At 34.2% G+C, this 21,193-nt stretch overlaps 1 protein-coding gene across 1 annotated transcript in view; it reads right to left on the bottom strand.

Annotated features, from left to right (window-relative positions):
• The window catches only part of LOC136852704 (neurogenic locus notch homolog protein 1-like), a 30,465-nt gene extending 9,394 nt beyond the window's left edge, over positions 1 to 21,071 (bottom strand). Inside the window, exons 1-22 of the mRNA XM_067127618.1 lie at positions 21,038 to 21,071; positions 20,423 to 20,551; positions 19,957 to 20,085; positions 18,140 to 18,268; positions 17,674 to 17,802; positions 15,841 to 15,969; positions 15,374 to 15,502; positions 13,533 to 13,661; positions 13,069 to 13,197; positions 11,225 to 11,353; positions 10,759 to 10,887; positions 9,532 to 9,660; positions 9,069 to 9,197; positions 7,854 to 7,982; positions 6,283 to 6,411; positions 5,876 to 6,004; positions 4,381 to 4,509; positions 3,936 to 4,064; positions 2,442 to 2,570; positions 1,990 to 2,118; positions 599 to 727; positions 213 to 341 (exon numbers count right to left, since the gene is read on the bottom strand). Coding sequence (XP_066983719.1) covers positions 213 to 341; positions 599 to 727; positions 1,990 to 2,118; positions 2,442 to 2,570; positions 3,936 to 4,064; positions 4,381 to 4,509; positions 5,876 to 6,004; positions 6,283 to 6,411; positions 7,854 to 7,982; positions 9,069 to 9,197; positions 9,532 to 9,660; positions 10,759 to 10,887; positions 11,225 to 11,353; positions 13,069 to 13,197; positions 13,533 to 13,661; positions 15,374 to 15,502; positions 15,841 to 15,969; positions 17,674 to 17,802; positions 18,140 to 18,268; positions 19,957 to 20,085; positions 20,423 to 20,551; positions 21,038 to 21,071 — 2,743 coding nt within the window. The remainder of the gene's footprint in view (positions 1 to 212; positions 342 to 598; positions 728 to 1,989; positions 2,119 to 2,441; positions 2,571 to 3,935; positions 4,065 to 4,380; positions 4,510 to 5,875; positions 6,005 to 6,282; positions 6,412 to 7,853; positions 7,983 to 9,068; positions 9,198 to 9,531; positions 9,661 to 10,758; positions 10,888 to 11,224; positions 11,354 to 13,068; positions 13,198 to 13,532; positions 13,662 to 15,373; positions 15,503 to 15,840; positions 15,970 to 17,673; positions 17,803 to 18,139; positions 18,269 to 19,956; positions 20,086 to 20,422; positions 20,552 to 21,037) is intronic.
• Positions 21,072 to 21,193: the final 122 nt, after the last annotated feature.

Raw genomic sequence — 21,193 nt, 5'->3', positions numbered from 1 at the left:
GGAGAACAATTCCTTTTTCTTTGAAATGCAATGTACTGTGAATCAAGGGTTGAAAGACAGATAAATCTTTGATAGAATGGAAGGAGATGGCTACACTGTTGATAAACAGAATAACTCATTAGTAATGAAACGAAAGATTTCTGATGATTACATGATTATTTGAAATGGTACCTGAATCAACATAGGTTTTAATTATATTTTTGAAAACTAACCAATTGGAATGCAGCAGGTGCAGTTTTCTTCACAAAGTGTATCATCTGGTCGATAATTTGGTGGGCAGGTGTGTCTACAGACTCCTTTAGCATCTGTGCACTGTGTCGTATTTCTGCATGGTTGGTTATCTATAAAGAAAATAAAGTTAATTTTCTCCATGGTTTATTTTTAAGGCATTTAACTTAAAACTACATTTCTTTGAGGCATTTAACTTAAAAAAAACTTCTTATACTGTTTTTCAATTGCTGCATTTGCTGTCTTATTTTTTTGTTTGATAGATAAAAGGATTCTTGAGTTATAAGGTGATTGTTCAGGCTTCAAGGGTTTTAGTTTTAATGTAGATACTTCTAAGCATAGCATTAGTATGAATAGAATGCAATCTTACTCATTTTTACACAGCAGGTGCAATTCATTGTAGAATCACAAATGATGTTTGGCTCTGGTTCTTCATCATCTAGACATTCTTGTCTGCATTCTCCAACACCTAAACATTGGCCAGTAGTTGGGCAAGGCCCTAGAAGCAAATGGTGGTCATTAAAAAGTTTTTATTTTGTTTCTTTATTGTATCATTCTTACTCTTGGACTAGTGCTTCTTGTTTACATGAAAAAACGAGTACATAAAGTTCTGACCTAAAATGATTGTTTATAGCAGGATTTTATCTCCGGAAAACCCAAACACATTGTGGTTTAGTGAAAACTAACATTGGTGAATTCAGTCTATAGTATTTATTTATTTAGTTTGAGACCGCAAGAGTTCTTTTGCTTAAACTCAGAGGCTCTGAATGAAAATGCACAAAGGAAAATTGAACAGGAGGAAGAAGTCTTTGTACGCTGTCTGAGAACAGGTAAGGAAGAGGTTAAAGATGAATGCATCGGAATAAGAGGAAGTTTAAAGGCAAGTAGCAAGTACTACAAAGAATAGGAGTTGGGAGGATTAGACTCAGAACCTTAATAACAGAGAAATCGAAAAACATTAGGGATAATAAAGTACCCTAGGAGTGAAGGAAAAGATGTTTGAGGTTCAAAGTAAATAAAAGTTGATGTAGAAATTAAGTATGAAAATGAAAGGTACTGTCACTATTGAGGCAATATTTTTTATATCTCTTGTATGAAGAATATGAATATGAACAAGCTAACTGAAGAAAAAGCATTACTGCACATGAAAAGGAGAATATAACATGTTTGTTATTTTGAGAAGGCACATCAGAGTGTACCCAGCTAGACTAATAAAGCTAGTGATGTTATTCCACCATAGCGAGATTTAAAGTGAAGACTGAGGCAGATTTGCTGTTTATCATATTTATTTGTAGGAAGCTACAAAGGAGTGCAGAAAAGTAAGACAATGGGAGCTCCTATAAGCAGATACAGTAACCTAATTTTTAGCATAGGATCTGAGGAAGAGGTTGAGATATATATAAAGGGAAGAAGAGTGGAGTGTAGCCAAAAGAAAAGAAAACAAAAGAAAAAAAAAGAAAAAAGAGTACAAATGGGACAGTAGCCTTATGGCTGCAGTAGGAAGTATATGATGAATTTTGACCTCTGTGCCAAATTTTACATGCCGCGGTCCGAGTGATGATCATGAATATGAAATATAGCTGGACTAATAGTTTTTCAGTGTCTGAAAGTACAAGAAGAACAAATGGGGAAGGAATGGAAGTGGAAAACTACTGTTGTGCTTGATAGGCAGGCCTTCGAAAATTGAGAACATTTCATTTTCCTTTGGAACACAGTGTACTTGAATTAAAATAGATTTTAATTATGTTCATGAAAACTAACCGATTGGAATGCAGCAAGTGCAGTTTTCTTCACACAGTGTATCATCTGGTCGATAGTTTGGTGGGCAGGTGTCTCTACAGAATCCGTTAGCAGCTAGGCACTGTGTCGTATTTCTGCATGGCTGGTTACCTATAATAAAAAAAATAAATGTGAATTTTCTCCATGCTTTCTCTTTACGCAAAGTGAAAACACGGCATTGTTAAGGCAATTGATGTTGCTGGGGGTATAATACAAAGGCAATTAACTTCAGACTACTTACAGTATACTGTTTCTCAATTGCTGCATGTGCTCTAATTTTTTTTTTAGATAAAATGGTTCTTGAATTATAGATTGTTTGTGTAGGCTTCAAGTGTTTTAGTTTTAAGTGTAGATATTTTGAAATGAGTAGCCTAATTCAGGCTACTCAATACAAAGCATAGCAATACGGTAGTATGAATAGAACACAATCTTACTCATTTTCACACAGCAGGTGCAATTCATTGTAGAATCGCAAATGATGTTTGGCTCTGGTACTTCACCATCTAGACATTCTTGTCTGCATTCTCCAACCCCTGAACATTGGCCAGTAGTTGGGCAAGGCTCTGAAAGCAAATGATGGTCATTAAAAAGCTTTTATTTTGCTTCATTATATGATTCTTATTCTTGGATTAGCACTTCTTGTTTACATGAAAAAACAAGTACATAAAGTTCTGACCTAAAACAATTGTTTATGGCAGGATTTTATCTGTAAAACACCAAGCACATTGTGGTTTAGTGAAAGCTAACGTTGATGAATTCAGTGTTTAGTATTTATTTATTTAGTTTTGAGAATGCTTGGGTTCTTTTACTTAAACTCAGAAGCTCTGAATGAAAATGTACACAGGAAAACTGAACAGGAGGAAGGCTTTCTACTCTGTCTGAGAACAGGGAAGGAAGAGGTTGAAGGTGAGTGCAACATAATAAGAGGAAGTTTAAAGGCAAGTAGCAAGACCAAAGAATAGGAGGTGGGAGGAATAAACTCCGAATCTTAATAACAGAGAGAAATCGGAAAATATTAGGGATAATAATGTAGCCTAGAAATGAAGGAAAAGAAGTTTGAGGTTAAAAGTAAATAAAAGATGATGTAGAAATTAAGGATGACAATGAAAGTTACTGTCACTATAGAGGCAATATCCTGAATATGTTTTGTATGTAGAAAATTAATATAAACAAGGTAACTGTAGAAAAAGCATAATGCAAAAAGGAGAATATACTACATATTTGTATATTTTGAGAAGGCACATAAGTTGGCATCTTGAGAAAAAAATTAGATGGGCCTTGCTAACTCAGTGTGTGCAAGATTAATATAGCAAGTGATGTTATTCCACCATAATAAGATTTAAAATGAAGACTGTGACAGATAAGCTGTTTATCGTATTTATATGGAGGAAGCTACAAAGGAGTGCAGAAAAGAAAGACCATGGGAACTCCTATAAGCAGATATAACCTAATGTTTAGCATAATCGGAAGAAGTTGGGATATATTAAAAAGCAAGAAGAAAAGAAAACAAATATAAGCTAAAAGTTTAAGCAGGAAAGCAGCTATATGGCAACAGTAGGAATAATGTGGTGAATTTTGATCTCTGCACCAAATTTAACAGGTAGTGCTCCAAGAGATGATCAAGAATATGAAATGTCTGAAAGTACTTTATAGAAGAACAAATGAGGAAGGAATGGAAATGGAAAACTATGTTGTGCTTCATAGGCAGGACTTTGCAGAGGGAGAACATTTCCTTTTCCTTTGGAACACAATGTGCTGTGAATAAAGGGTTGAAAGAACAGATAAAGCTTTGATAAAATGGAAGGAGATAGCTACCCTACTGATAAATATAATAACTCATTAGTATAGAGACGAAAGATTTCTGATGATCATATGTTGATTTGAAAGGGTACCTGAATTAAGATAGATTTTAATTCATGAAAACTAACCGATTGGAATGCAGCAGGTGCAGTTTTCTTCACAAAGTGTATCATCTGGTCGATAGTTTGGTGGGCAGGTGTCTCTACAGAATCCGTTAGCATCTAGGCACTGTGTCGTATTTCTGCATGGCTGGTTATCTATAAAAAAAATAAAGTGAATTTTCTCCATGCTTTTTCATGAAGTAAAATGAAAACTAAAGTATTTTCAAGGCAATTGATGTTGCCGGGTGTATAATACAAGGGCATCTAACTTAAAACTACCCACAGTATACTGTTTCTCAATTGCTGCATGTGCTCTTATTTTTTGTTTGATAGATAAAATGATACTTGAATTATAGATTGTTTGTTAGGCTTCAAGTGTTTTAGTTTTAGTGCAGATATTTTGAAATGAGTAGCCTAATTCAGGCTACTCAATACTAAGCATAGCAATGGTATAAAAATAATGCAATCTTACTTATTTGCACACAGCAGGTGCAATTCATTGTAGAATCGCAAATGATGTTTGGCACTGGTTCTTCACCATCTAGACATTCTTGTCTGCATTCTCCAACCCCTAAACATTGGCCAGTTGTTGGGCAAGGCTCTGAAAGCAAATGATGGTCATTAAAAAGGTTTTATTTTGCATCATTGTATCATTCTTATTCTTGGATTAGCACTTCTTGTGTACATGAAAAAACAAGTACATAAAGTTCTGACCTAAAACAATTGTTTATGGCAGGATTTTATCTGTGTAAAACACCAAGCACATTGTGGTTTAGTGAAAGCTGATATTGGTGAATCCAGTCCATAGTTATTTATTTAGTTTTGAGAACGCTTGGGTTCTTTTACTTAAACTCAGAAGCTTTGAATGAAAATGTACACAGGAAAATTGAACAGGAGGAAGGCTTTGTACTCTGTCTGAGAACAGGGAAGGAAGAGGTTGAAGGTGAATGCAGCGTAATAAGAGGAAGTTTAAAGGCAAGTAGCAAGTACAATGAATAGGAGTTGGGAGGAATAAACTCTGAATCATAATAACAGAGAGAAATCGGAAAATATTAAGGATAATAACGTAGCCTAGGAGTGAAGGAAAAAGAGTTTGAAGTTAAAAGTAAATAAAAGATGATGTAGAAATTAAGGATGACAATGAAAGTTACTGTCACTATTGAGGCAATATTCTGAATATCTTTTGTATGTAGAAAATTAAAATAAACAAGGTAACTGCAGAAAAAGTATTATGCAAAAAGGAGAATATACCACATATTTGTATATTTTGAGAAGGCACATAAGTTGGCATCTTGAGAAAAAAATTAGATGGGCCTTGCTAACTCACAGTGTGCAAGATTATTTAGAGCAAGTGATGTTATTCCACCATAATAAGATTTAAAGTGAAGACTGTGACTGATAAACTGTTTATCATATTTATATGGAGGAAGCTACAAAGGAATGCAGAAAAGGAAGACCATGGGAACTCTATAAGCAGATATAACCTAATGTTTAGCATAGAATCGGAAGTAGTTGGGTTATATTTAAAAGCAAGAAGAAAATAAAACAAATATAAGCTAATAAAAGTTTAAGCAGGAAAGCAGTCATATGGCAACAGTAGGAAGAATGTGGTGAATTTTGACCTCTACACCAAATTTAACAGGTAGTGCTCCAAGAGATGATCAAGAATATGAAATGTCTGAAAGTACTTTATAGAAGAACAAATGAGGAAGGAACGGAAATGGAAAACAATGTTGTGCTTCATAGGCAGGACTTTGCAGAGGGAGAACATTTCCTTTTTCTTTGGAACACAATGTGCTGTGACTTAAGGGTTGAAAGAACAGATAAAGCTTTGATAAAATGGAAGGAGATAGCTACACTACTGATAAATAGAATAACTCATTAGTATAGACGAAGATTTCTGATGATCATATATTGATTTGAAAGGGTACCTGAATTAAGATAGATTTTAATTCATGAAAACTAACCGATTGGAATGCAGCAGGTGCAGTTTTCTTCACAAAGTGTATCATCTGGTCGATAGTTTGGTGGGCAGGTGTCTCTACAGAATCCTTTGGCAGCTATGCACTCTGTCGTATTTCTGCATGGCTGGTTATCTATAAAAAAAAATAAAGCGGATTTTCTACATGATCTCTCCTTAAAAAAAATAAGTCATTTTACAGACTACTGATGTTGCTAGGGGTGTAATACAGAAGTATTTAACTTCCATAGAACTATTTTTGGCATTTCAGTTTCTGCATTTGCAGTCTTAATTTTATTTTTGTTTGATAGATAAAATTATTCTTAATTTATAGATTCATTGTTTAAGGTTTAAGGGTGTATCTTTTTATGTAGATATTTTGTAAATAGTAGTATGAGTGGAACAGAATCTTACTCGTTTTCACACAGCAGCTGCAGTTCATTGTAGAATCACAAATGATGTTTGGATCTGGTTCTTCACCATCTAGACATTCATGTCTGCATTCTCCAACAGCCAAACATTGATCATTAGTTGGGCAAGGCTCTGAAGCAAAAGATGGTCATCAAAAAGCTTTTATGTTTTTATGTTTGGTTTTTTTCTTAATCTTGAACTTAACACTTTCTCATTACAGAAACAAACAGTTACATAAAATTCTGTCTTAAAGCTATTGTTTGTAGCAGGATTTTATATTCTGGAAAACATCTGGGACATGGTGATTTAATGGAAGCTAAAATTGGTCAATTCAGCTTATAGTATTTATTTATTTAGTTTTGAGACCTCATGAGTGTTGTTCTGAAACTCAGAAGCTCTGAATGGAAATGTGCAGAGGAAAATTGAATAGGAGGAGGGATGCTTTGTAGACAGTCTGAGAACAGGTAAGGAAGAGGTTAAAGATGAATACATAGTGAGGAGTTTGGAATTTGAAAGCAGGTAGCTGGTACCAAGAATATTAGCTGGGAGAAATAGAATCATGGCTTTAAAAAGAGGAAAATAAGGAAATATATTTGGGATAGTTAATAGTTTAGGAAAGATGGAGATGATGTGAAAATGGCAGTTAAATAAAAGACAGTGTAGAAATTAAGGATGAAAGCAAAGAGTACTACATACAGTATTACTATTGAAATCATATTTCGAATATCTTCTATTTGTAGAAAATGAATATGAATGAGATGACTGTAGAAAAGCAATATAGAAACAGGAGAGTATCCCACATATTTGTATTTTTTGAGAAGGTATATAACAAAGAAGCTAGAGAAAATAATTAGATGCACATTATGAAGGTGGAAGGCACCCTAAAAGATTAGTGAGGCTAGTGATATTATTCCAATATAATACAAGATCTCAGGTGAATAAGCGACATGAAAGCTGTTGATCATATGTGTAGGAAGCTACAAAGGAGTACAGAACAGTAGGCCTTTGGGAACTCCTGTAAGCTGATAACCTAGCATTAAGCATAGAATCTAAAGAAGAGGATCTAGAGATCTTCAGTAGTTAAGAAACTGGAGTGTAACTGAAAGGATTGAAAGGAAAATGTAAGCAAAGCCAAGGGTGTGGTAAATGCACATTAAATAAAAATGTAGATATAATCAGGAAAGTGATCATGTACAGTAGGTGTTCTAGGAGGTGTGTGGAGTCAAATTTTGTGTACCAAATATAATAGGGGATATCACAAAAGATACTTTGGATTACAAAATATACCAGGAGTTTTCTAATACCTAGAATGTATTAGAAGAGCAGATGGGGAAGGAAATGAAAATTTAAAACCCTTGTGTGCGTGTAATACTCGTGTCGTAGAAGGGGTTGAACATTTCTTTTACAAAGAGAAGTAAGAGCACTGATGACATGGAAAGAAATACAGTAGTTGTACAGTGGGTAAATAGAATAACCCATTAGTAGAGTGAGTAATGACTTACAATGATTACATAATGATATGAAAGGCTTCCTGGAGTAAATAGAGGGTTTACTTATAATTTTTAAGAACTAACCTATTGGAATGCAACAGGTACAATTTTCTTCACATAGGGCATCATCTGGTCGATGATTTGGTGGGCAGGTATCACTACAGAATCCTTTAGCAGCTAGGCAGTGTGTTGTATTTCTACATGGCTGGTTATCTATAACGAAATAATGCAGCTTATTTTTTCCTGTTATTTATTTAAGAAAATTCCAAAGTGAAGGCATTGTCCAGGCAGTTCATGTTTCTGAGGGTACATACAAAGGCGTTCAACTTACACGAAAATAGTTTTGTCTTTTAAATTATGGTTTTGCTGTCAGTGTCATTTTGTTTGATAGATGAAATGATTCTTAATTTATGGATTAAGTTTGTTAGGCTTTCATGGTGTATCTTTTAGTTGTAGATATTTTCTACTGAATTTCCTATTTTGTCTCTGTAGTACCCTTTATTATATCCATGTTGTCCATCCAGTGTGATAGCATTGTTACAGTCAGTCCGTTGTGTTGTCTATAAACTTCTTTCAGTCAAGATTAACTTTTTCTTTTATATTCTTTGTGATTTTATACACACATTTGTTCTTATGAATTCCTTGTAAGACCTGCACTGTGCTGTGAACTTTTTTCTAAAGGACTAATATTTCAAACTGTACTACAGTATATGTGTAATAATGTAATGTTGTGGCATATTAATAATTTTTCTGTGGACATACTTATACAGACTGTATAATCTGATAAGCTTTGTCTTACAAAGTACAATAGAAAGAATTGTGATGACAAAATATGGCATAATGGGTTTTGCATAAAGGTAATGAGAGGTAAGCTCATAAACCCTCTTGTGTTTGACCATATTGACACTTACTCAAACCTGAAGGAATCTTGGGTTGTTGTCATGTCTTAAGAGCATTACACATTCCATCCTTGTGACAAGAAAGAACATATGAGAACACATATGTAAAATAAGTTGCCTCAGACCATTTTATATCTTGAGAAATACTTATGTGAACGGTTTACTTGATGTTTTAATTCTTTATTGCTGGAGCATGATGCAATGAAAGCATACTCTTTGCATGATGTGAGAACTGTCCCAGATAGCTGGTATATCACAATACAGTAATGGAAAACCCAAATCCCTATGTAGTAAGCAATTGAGAGATTCTACTGTATTATATACTGTACAATACTGGCTCCATGATTTAAACATAAGTTTTCCCCAAAATAGATAGCTTGGGTATTCATTAGGTACTAACCTTCAGGAATACAGCAGGCACAGTTTTGCTCACAGAGGTTATAATCTGGCCGGTGGCCACTGGGACAGGTGTAGTTACAAAATCCATTGGCATCAGTACATTGTGTTGTGTTTGTGCAAGGTGGATCCCCTGAAGATAGATGGGTTGATTTATGAACACTTGGTGCAATCACTCATTGAAAATGGAGTTTATTAGAAATGCAGTGATAAAATAATTTGTGTTTAATGGAAAACACCTCAAGAAATATAGCCAACGCTGTTTCCTTCGCTGTATTCTTAGTTTGATTTAATCAAGGTTAAAGAACAAAATATAAAGACGAGTAAGAGCTTGGAAAGAGAGAGTTATGAACTGGTAAACTGAATAACCCATTAGTAGAGAGAGCAAAGACTTCAGTGATTACATAATGATATGAAAGGGTCTCTTCAGTTAATATGGGTTTCACTTATAATTTTTAGGAACTAACCTATTGGAATGCAACAGGTACAATTTTCTTCACATAGGGCATCATCTGGTCGATGATTTGGTGGGCAGGTATCACTACAGAATCCTTTAGCAGCTAGGCAATGTGTTGTATTTCTACATGGCTGGTTATCTTTAACGAGAAATAATGCAGCTTATTTTTCCTGTTATTTATTTTAAGAAAATTCCAAAACGAAGGCATTGTCCAAGCAGTTGATGTTTCTGAGGGTGAATACAAAGGCATTCAACTTACATGAAACTAGTTTTGTCTTTTAATTTATGGTTTTGCTGTCCGTATCATCTTGTTTAATAGTTGAAATGATTCGTAATTTATGGATTAATATATTAGGCTTTCAAGGTGCATCTTTTAGTTATAAGATATTTTCTACTGAATTTCCTAGTGTGTCTCTGTAGTATCCTTTATTATAAGCATGTTGTCCATCCAATGTGATAGTTTTGCTACAGCCAGTCCGTTGTGTTATCTATAAAACATCTTTCAGTCAAGTTTAACTTTGTTTTGTATATTCTTTGTGATTTTATACACACATTTGTTCTTCTTATGAATTCCTTGTAAGGCCTGCACTGTGCCATGAACTTTTTTTCTAAAGGACTAATATTTCAAACTGTATCATATGTGTAACAATGTAATGTTGTGGCATATTAATAATTTTTCTGAGGATGTACAGTACTTATACGGACTGTATAATCTGATAAGCTTTGTCTTAGTAAGTACAGTAGAAAGAATTATGATGACGAAATGTGTCATAAGGGGTTTTGTGTAAAGGTAATGAGAGTTAAGCACACAAACCCTCTTGTGTTTGACTATATTGGTACTTACTCAAACCTGAAGGAATCTTAGGTTGTTGTCATGTCTTAAGAATGTTACGTTTGTCCTCGTGACAAGAAAGAACATATGAGAACACATACCATATTATATCTTGAGAAATACAGAAATATTTATACATATATACAGTTTATATGAATTGTTTACTTGATGTTTTAAGTCTTTATTACTGGAGCATGATGCAATGAAGGCATACTCGTGGCATGATGTGAGAACTCCCCCAGAATGCTGGTATATCACAGTAATGGAAAACCCAAATCCCTATGTAGTCAGCTATTGAGAGATTATGCTTTGTTTTAAACAATACTGGCGCATTAATTTAAACATAGTTTTATCTATTTTAGTTTTCTCCAAAATAGATAGCTTGGATATTCATGAGGTAATAACCTTCGGGAATACAGCAGGCACAGTTTTGCTCACAGAGGTTATAATCTGGCCGGTGGCCATTGGGACAAGTGTAGTCACAAAATCCGTTGGCATCAGTACATTGTGTTGTGTTTGTGCAAGGTGGATCCCCTGAAGATGGATGGGTTCATTCATGAATACTTGGTGCGATCATTCGTTGAAAATGGATTTGATTAGAAATGCAATGATAAGCTATTTTTAATGGAAAACACCTCAAGAAATATAGCCAATGATGTTCCTTCACTGTATTCTTAGTTTGATTTAATCAAGAGTTAAAGAACAAAATATAAAGAGGTGTAAGAGCTTGACATGGAACAAGATAGTTATAAACTGGTAAATTGAATAACCCATTAGTAGATAGAGAGAGCAAAGACTTCAGTGATTATATAATGATAGGAAAGGGTCCCTTCAATTAATGTAGGTTTCACTTATGATTTTTAGAACTAACCTATTGGAATGCAACAGGTACAATTTTCTTCACATAGGGCATCATCTGGTCGATGAGTTGATGGGCAGGCATCACTACAGAATCCTTTAGCAACTAGGCAGTTTGTTGTATTTCTACAGGGTTGGTTATCTATAACAAGAAATAATGCCGCTTATTTTTTCCTGTTATTTATTTTAAGAAAATAAATAACAGGATAGCTGGTATATCACAATAATGGAAAACCCAAATCTCACTGTAGTCAGCTATTGAGAGATTCTACTCTGTTATAAACAATACTGGCACCATGAGTAGGGTTGTGAAAAGTTTTTTTTTCGTGTTTTTTTTTTCAGGAAAAACATGTTTTTTTGTTCCATCCACTTTCTTCATTTTTGAAGACTATACTTTGAGTTACTATAGACTTATGGTGTTATTTAAGATTCACGCCTTCCTTCTAGATTAGAGGAATTAGATGAATCATTGAAATAAGGATTTTGTTTGCGATCTATTTTAATATGATTTTCATCTTCTTTTATTCCTGTATTTACATTGAGGTAGAACAATTTTCTGTTGCGGGATTGGCTAAGTATAGCCCGAGCGGTTATACTAAACTGCAACCAGCCCTAACAAAACATACCTGGACAATAATGATTGGGTTCTCTTATTGTCATTCCCCTGGCAAAGAGATTTGGCTACCTACCATGGGCTACAGTAGCCTACTGGTACCCTACCGTAGGGCGTAGCCTACAATGTATTAGTTTTACATTAGTAATCACAACAAATAAAAAGATAGTAAAACTTAAAGGCAATTGTCACTGCCAAGTAAACACTGATCACTGTCCTATTTTTCGCTGTTTAATATGTCTAGACTTCATTTTCACATACAGCATGCCTTATATAATCATCTGTCACAAAATCAAAACCTTATATAATAAACATGGAATGTTTTTAAACAATGAGTAAAACCCGCTTTTTTAGTAAATGTACACAGAATATCACTAGGAGATTGTGATATCTTTCACCATACCATATATCACCTCTTATAATGAGCACAGTAACTTTCCACCCAACTGCCAGGCACAACAATTGCCCCTTGCCATACTATGCACATTTACTTTGGATCTGGAACAGAGCTTATTGATACGAGTATGATACAAGTTTCAGTTGCACATGTTTGATACTGAACACGTGTTGTACCATACATACTTTTAAGGAACTGTTGCCAATCACCTCTGAATCTGATACATGTATGATACAAGTTTCATTTGAACATGTTTGATACAGAACACATATATGTCTTGTATCATACATACTTTTAAGGAACTGTTGCCAACCATACAGTTTTCATACCTCTCTTCAAATGCATTGAAACTCAAATAATTGGCACAATGTACATCATGGTTACATGATTTCATTGAAAATGACAGTAAAACTTGTTTATCAACTGAAAATGTTCAAATCTGAAATATTGAAATCATAATGATAAAAATATAGTTATGTACCCAAAACACTCATAATCTGATGTGGGTGATGGTAGAGATAACATTAGTTTTCCTTATTTTCCTAGTTTTTTTATTTCTCACACTAATAGATTTTTCTTTCCAGTGTTAAATTGCCTTGTTACCCAAGCTCTAGGCACAATATAAGCACAGTTAGCCATTTTTTGTAGTTTAGGAATCAAGAGAATGTGAATAAATGTTTAAAAATAAAAAGCAAAATTTAAGCCTTTTTTTTCAGGCTGTGTTTTTTGGCAAAAAAAAAAAAATGTTTCCTCCCCCCAGCTTTTATTGGGGGTGTCGCAACTATAACCATGATTTAAAAATAGTTTTGCCCAAAATAGATAGCTTGGATATTCATGAGGTACTAACCTTCAGGAATACAGCAGGCACAGTTTTGCTCACAGAGGTTATAATCTGGTCGGTGGCCATTGGGACAAGTGTAGTCACAAAATCCGTTGGCATCAGTACATTGTGTTGTGTTTGTGCAAGGTGGATCCCCTGAAGATAGATGGGTTCATTCATGAATACTTGGTGCGATCATTCGTTGAAAGTGGATTTTATTAGAAATGCAATGATTAGCTATTTTTAATGGAAAACACCTCAAGAAATATAGCCAATGATGTTCCTTCACTGTATTCTTAGTTTGATTTAATCCAGAGTTAAAGAACAAAATATAAAGAGGTGTAAGAGCTTGACACGGAACAAGATAGTTATAAACTGGTAAAGTGAATAACCCCTTAGTAGATAGAGAGCAAAGACTTCAGTGATTATATAATGGTAGGAAAGGGTCCCTTCAATTAATGTAGGTTTCACTTATAATTTTTAGAACTAACCTATTGGAATGCAACAGGTACAATTTTCTTCACATAGGGCATCATCTGGTCGATGAGTTGATGGGCAGGTATCACTACAGAATCCATTAGCAGCTAGGCAGTGTGTTGTATTTCTACAGGGTTGGTTATCTATAACAAGAAATAATGTGGCTTATTTTTTTCTGTTATTTATTTTAAGAAAATAAATAACAGGATAGCTGGTATATCACGATAATGGAAAACCCAAATCTCAATGTAGTCAGCTATTGAGAGATTCTACTCTGTTATAAACAATACTGGCACCATGAGTAGGGCTGTGAAAAAGTGTTTTTTAATTTGTGTTTTTCTTTTTTTGGAAAAACATGTTTTTTGTGTTTTTTCGTTCCATCCAATTTCTTCATTTTTGAAGACTATACTTATAGTTACTATAGACTTATGGTGTTATTTAAGACTCAAACCTTCCTTCTAGATTAGAGGAATTATTGAAATAAGGATTTTTTTGCTATCTATTTTAATATGATTTTCATCATCTTTTATTCCTGTATTTATATTGAGGTAGAATAATTTTCTGTTTCGGGATTGGCTAAGTATAGCCCTAGTGGTTATGCTAAACTGCAACCAGCCCTAACAAAACATACACGGATAGTAATGATTGGGTTCTTTTATTGTCATTCCCCTAGCAAAAACATTTGTCTACCTACCATAGGCTACCATAGCCTACTGGTAGCCTACCGTAGGGCGTAGCGTACAATGTATTAGTTTTACGTTAGTAATCACAACAAATAAAAAGATAGTAAAATTTAAAGGCAATTGTCACTGCCAAGTAAACACTGATCACTGTCCTATTTTTTCGTTGTTTAATATGTCTAGACTTCACTTTCACATATAGCATGCCTTAATAATCATCTGTCACAAAATCAAAACCTTATATAATAAACATGGAATGTTTTTAAACAATAAGTAAAACCCACTTTTTTAGTAAATGTACACAGAATGTCACTAGGATTGTGATATCTTTCACCATACCATATATCACCTCTTATAATGAGCACAGTAACTTTCCACCCAATCGCTGAGCACAATTGCCCCTTGCCATGCTATGCACATTTACTTTGGATCTGGAACAGAGCTTATTCATACGAGTATAGTACAAGTTTCAGTTGAACATGTTTGATACTGAACATGTGTTGTACCATACATACTTTTAAGGAACTGTTGCCAATCGCCTCTGAATCTGATACATTTATGATACAAGTTTCAGTTGAACATGTTTGATACAGGACACGTATATGTCTTGTATCATACATACTTTTAAGGAACTGTTGCCAACCATACAGTTTTCATACCTCTCTTCAAATGCATTGAAACTCAAATAATTGGCACCCTGTACCTCATGGTTTCATGATGTGATTGAAAATGACAGTAAAACTTGTCTATCAACTGAAAATGTTCAAATCTGAAATATTGAAATCATAATGATAAAAATGTAGTTATGTACCCAAAACACTCATAATCTGAAGTGGGTGATGGTAGAGGTACCATTAGTTTTCCTCACTTTCCCAGTTTTTTATTTCTCACACTAATAGATTTTTCTTTCCAGTGTTAAATTGCCTTGTTACCCAAGCTCTAGGCACAATATAAGCACAGTTAGCCATTTTTTGTAGTTTAGGAATCAAGAGAATGTGAATAAATGTTTAAAAATAAAAAGCAAAATTTAAGCCTTTTTTTTTCAGGCTGTGTTTTTTTGCAAAAAAAAAAAAAAATGTTTCCTCCCCAGCTTTTTTGGGGTGTCGCAACTATAACCATGATTTAAAAATAGTTTTGCCCAAAATAGATAGCTTGGATATTCATGAGGTACTAACCTTCAGGAATACAGCAGGCACAGTTTTGCTCACAGAGGTTATAATCTGGCCGGTGGCCATTGGGACAAGTGTAGTCACAAAATCCGTTGGCATCAGTACATTGTGTTGTGTTTGTGCAAGGTGGATCCCCTGAAGATAGATGGGTTCATTCATGAATACTTGGTGCGATCATTCGTTGAAAATGGATTTGATTAGAAATGCAATGATAAGCTATTTTTAATGGAAAACACCTCAAGAAATATAGCCAATGATGTTCCTTCACTGTATTCTTAGTTTGATTTAATCAAGAGGTAAAGAACAAAATATAAAGAGGTGTAAGAGCTTGACATGGAACAAGATAGTTATAAACTGGTAAAGTGAATAACCCATTAGTAGATAGAGAGCGAAGACTTCAGTGATTATACAATGATGATATGAAAGGGTCCCTTCAAGTAATGTAGGTTTCACTTATAATTTTTAGAACTAACCTATTGGAATGCAACAGGTACAATTTTCTTCACATAGGGCATCATCTGGTCGATGAGTTGATGGGCAGGTATCACTACAGAATCCATTAGCAGCTAGGCAGTGTGTTGTATTTCTACAGGGTTGGTTATCTATAACAAGAAATAATGCAGCTTATTTTTTCCTGTTATTTATTTTAAGAAAGTAAATAACAGGATAGCTGGTATATCACAATAATGGAAAACCCAAATCTCCATGTAGTCAGCTATTGAGAGATTCAACTCTGTTATAAACAATACTGGCACCATGAGTAGGGTTGTGAAAAGTTTTTTTTATTTCCTGTTTTTTTTTTTTCAGGAAAAACGTTTTTTTGTGTTTTTTTATTTTGTTCCAACCAATTTCTTCATTTTTGAACATTATACTTAGAGTTACTATAGACTGATGGTGTTATTTAAGACTCACACCTTCCTTCTAGATTAGAGGAATCATTGAAATAAGGACTGTTTTTGCTATCTATTTTAATATGATTTTCATCTTCTTTTATTCTTGTATTTATGTTGAGGTAGAACAATTTTCTGTTGAGGGATTGGCTAAGTATAGCTTGATCGGATATGCTAAACTGCAACCAGCCCTAACAGAACATATCCAGACATTAATGATTGGGTTCTTTTATTGTCATTCCCTCGGCAAAAACATTTGGCTACCTACCATAGCCACCGTAGCCTACTGGTAGCCTACCGTAGGGCGTAGCCTACAATTTATTAGTTTTACATTAGTAATCACAACAAATAAAAAGATAGTAAAACTTAAAGGCAATTGTCACTGCCAAGTAAACACTGATCACTGTCCTATTCTTCGTTGCTTAATATGTCTAGACTTCATTTTCACATATAGCATGCCTTATATAATCATCTGTCACAAAATCAAATAAACATGGAATGCTTTTAAACAATGAGTAAAGTCCACTAGTAAATGTACACAGAATATCACTAGGATTGTGATATCTTTCACCATACCATATATCACCTCTTATAATGAGCACAGTAACTTTCCACCCAATCGCCAAGCCCAACAATTGCCCCTTGCCATGCTGTGCACATTTACTATGGTTCTGGAACAGAGCTTATCGTTGCGGGTATGATACAAGTTTCAGTTGAACATGTTTGATACTGAACACATGTTGTACCATACATACTTTTAAGGAACTGTTGCCAATCACCTCTGAATCTGATACACGTATGATACAAGTTTCAGTTGAACATGTTTGATACAGAACATGTATATGTCTTGTAGCATACATACTTTTAAGGAACTGTTGCCAGTCATAGTTTTCATACCTCTCTTCAAATGCATTGAAACTCAAATAATTGGCACCCAGTACCTCGTGGTTTCATGATGTGATTGAAAATGACAGTAAAACTTGTCTATCAACTGAAAATGTTCAAATGTGAAATATTGAAAAATCATAATGATAAAAATGTAGTTATGTACCCAAAACACTCATAATCTGAAGTGGGTGATGGTAGAGATACCATTAGTTTTCCTTACTTTCCTAGTTTTTTTATTTCTCACACTAATAGATTTTTCTTTCCAGTGTTAAATTGCCTTGTTACCCAAGCTCTAGGCACAATATAAGCACAGTTAGCCATTTTTTGTAGTTTAGGAATCAAGAGAATGTGAATAAATGTTTAAAAATAAAAAACAAAATTTAAGCCTTTTTTTTTCAGGCTGTGTTTTTTTTGCAAAAAAAAAAATGTTTCCTCCCCCCAGGTTTTTTTGGGGGCTTGCAACTATAACCATGATTTAAAAATAGTTTTGCCCAAAATAGATAGCTTGGATATTCATGAGGTACTAACCTTCAGGAATACAGCAGGCACAGTTTTGCTCACAGAGGTTATAATCTGGTCGGTGGCCATTGGGACAAGTGTAGTCACAAAATCCGTTGGCATCAGTACATTGTGTTGTGTTTGTGCAAGGTGGATCCCCTGAAGATAGATGGGTTCATTCATGAATACTTGGTGCGATCATTCGTTGAAAATGGATTTTATTAGAAATGCAATGATAAGCTATTTTTAATGGAAAACACCTCAAGAAATATAGCCAATGATGTTCCTTCACTGTATTCTTAGTTTGATTTAATCCAGAGTTAAAGAACAAAATATAAAGAGGTGTAAGAGCTTGACATGGAACAAGATAGTTATAAACTGGTAAATTGAATAACCCATTAGTAGATAGAGAAAGCAAAGACTTCAGTGATTATATAATGATATGAAAGGGTCCCTTCAATTAATGTAGGTTTCACTTATAATTTTTAGAACTAACCTATTGGAATGCAACAGGTACAATTTTCTTCACATAGGGCATCATCTGGTCGATGAGTTGGTGGGCAGGTATCACTACAGAATCCATTAGCAGCTAGGCAGTGTGTTGTATTTCTACAGGGTTGGTTATCTATAACAAGAAATAATGCAGTGAATTTTTTCCTGTTATTTATTTTAAGAAAATAAATAACAGGATAGCTGGTATATCACAATAATGGAAAACCCAAATCTCCATGTAGTCAGCTATTGAGAGATTCTACTTTGTTATAAACAGTACTGGCACCATGAGTAGGGTTGTGAAAAGTTTTTTTATTTCCTGTTTTTTTTTTTTCAGGAAAAACATGTTTTTTCGTGTTTTTTTCGTTCCATCCAATTTCTTCATTTTTGAACATTATACTTAGAGTTACTATAGACTTATGGTGTTATTTAAGACTCACACCTTCCTTCTAGATTAGAGGAATCATTGAAATATGGACTGTTTTTGCGCTCTATTTTAATATGATTTTTGTCTTCTTTTATTCTTATATTTATGTTGAGGTAGAACAATTTTCTGTTGCGGGATTGGCTAAGTATAGCCCGAGCGGTTATGCTAAACTGCAACCAGCCCTAACAAAACATATAAGGACAATAATGATTGGGTTCTTTTATTGTCATTCCCCTGGCAAAAACATTTGGCTCCCTACCATAGGCTACCGTAGCCTACTGGTAGCCTACAATTTATTAGTTTTACATTAGTAGTCACAACAAATAAAAAGATAGTAAAACTTAAAGGCAATTGTCACTGCCAAGTAAACACTGATCACTGTCCTATTTTTCATTGTTTAATATGTCTAGACTTCATTTTCACGTACAGCATGCCTTATATAATCATCTGTTACAAAATCAAAACCTTTTATATACAGTAATAAACAACAATGAGGAAAGCCCACTTTTTTAGTAAATGTACACAGAATATCACTAGGAGATTGTGATATCTTTCACCATACCATATATCACCTCTTATAATGAGCACAGTAACTTTCCACCCAACTGCAAGGCACAACAATTGCCCCCTTGCCATACTATGCACATTTACTTTGGATCTGGAACAGAGCTTATTGATACGAGTATAATACAAGTTTCAGTTGAACATGTGTGATACTGAACACGTGTTGTACCATACATACTTTTAAGGAACTGTTGCCAATCACCTCTGAATCTGATACGTGTATGATACAAGTTTCAGTTGAACATGTTTGATACAGAACACGTATATATCTTGTATCATACATACTTTTAAGGAACTGTTGCCAACCAAACAGTTTTCATACCTCTCTTAAAATGCATTGAAACTCAAATAATTGGCACCCTGTACCTCATGGTTTCATGAGTGATTGAAAATGACAGTAAAACTTGTCTATCAACTGAAAATGTTCAAATGTGAAATATTGAAATCATAATGATAAAAATATAGTTATGTACCCAAAACACTCATAATCTGAAGTGGGTGTTGGTAGAGATACCATTAGTTTTCCTTACTTTCCTAGTTTTTTATTTCTCACACTAATAGATTTTTCTTTCCAGTGTTAAATTGCCTTGTTACCCAAGCTCTAGGCACAATATAAGCATAGTTAGCCATTTTTTGTAGTTTAGGAATCAAGAGAATGTGAATAAATGTTTAAAAATAAAAAGCAAAATTTAAGCCTTTTTTTTCAGGCTGTGTTTTTTTTGCAGAAAATGTTTCCTCCCCCAGGTTTTTTTGGGGGCTTGCAACTATAACCATGATTTAAAAATAGTTTTGCCCAAAATAGATAGCTTGGATATTCATGAGGTACTAACCCTCAGGAATGCAGCAGGCACAGTTTTGCTCACAGAGGTTATAATCTGGTCGGTGGCCATTGGGACAAGTGTAGTCACAAAATCCGTTGGCATCAGTACATTGTGTTGTGTTTGTGCAAGGTGGATCCCCTGAAAATAGATGGGTTCATTCATGAATACTTGGTGCAATCATTCGTTGAAAATGGATTTTATTAGAAATGCAATGATAAGCTATTTTTAATGGAAAACACCTCAAGAAATATAGCCAATGATGTTCTTTCACTGTATTCTTAGTTTGATTTAATCCAGAGTTAAAGAACAAAATATAAAGAGGTGTAAGAGCTTGACATGGAACAAGATAGTTATAAATTGGTAAATTGAATAACCCATTAGTAGATAGAGAAAGCAAAGACTTCAGTGATTATATAATGATATGAAAGGGTCCCTTCAATTAATGTAGGTTTCACTTATAATTTTTAGAACTAACCTATTGGAATGCAACAGGTACAATTTTCTTCACATAGGGCATCATCTGGTCGATGAGTTGGTGGGCAGGTATCACTACAGAATCCTTTAGCAGCTAGGCAGTTTGTTGTATTTCTACAGGGTTGGTTATCTATAACAAGAAATAATGCCGCTTATTTTTTCCTGTTATTTATTTTAAGAAAATAAATAACAGGATAGCTGGTATATCACAATAATGGAAAACCCAAATATCAGTGTAGTCAGCTATTGAGAGATTTTACTCTGTTATAAACAATACTGGCACCATGAGTAGGGTTGTGAAAAGTTTTTTTTTTCGTGTTTTTTTTTTTCTGGAAAAACATGTTTTTCCGTTCCATCCAATTTCTTAATTTTTGAAGACTATACTTTGAGTTACTATAGACTTATGGTGTTATTTAAGATTCACACCTTCCTTCTAGATTAGAGGAATTAGAGGAATCATTGAAATAAGGATTTTGTTTGCGATCTATTTTAATATGATTTTTATCTTCTTTTATTCTTGTATTTATGTTGAGGTAGAACAATTTTCTGTTGCGGGATTGGCTAAGTATAGCCCAAGCGGTTATACTAAACTGCAACCAGCCCTAACAAAACATACCTGGACAATAATGATTGGGTTCTTTTATTGTCATTCCCCGGCAAAAACATTTGGCTACCTACTATGGGCTACCGTAGCCTACTGGTAGCCTAGCGTAGGGCGTAGCCTACAATGTATTAGTTTTACATTAGTAATCACAACAAATAAAAAGATGGT

Source organism: Macrobrachium rosenbergii, chromosome 26, assembly GCF_040412425.1.
Source record: "Macrobrachium rosenbergii isolate ZJJX-2024 chromosome 26, ASM4041242v1, whole genome shotgun sequence".
Lineage (NCBI taxonomy): Eukaryota > Metazoa > Arthropoda > Malacostraca > Decapoda > Palaemonidae > Macrobrachium > Macrobrachium rosenbergii.
This window is presented reverse-complemented; position numbering and strand designations above follow the sequence as displayed.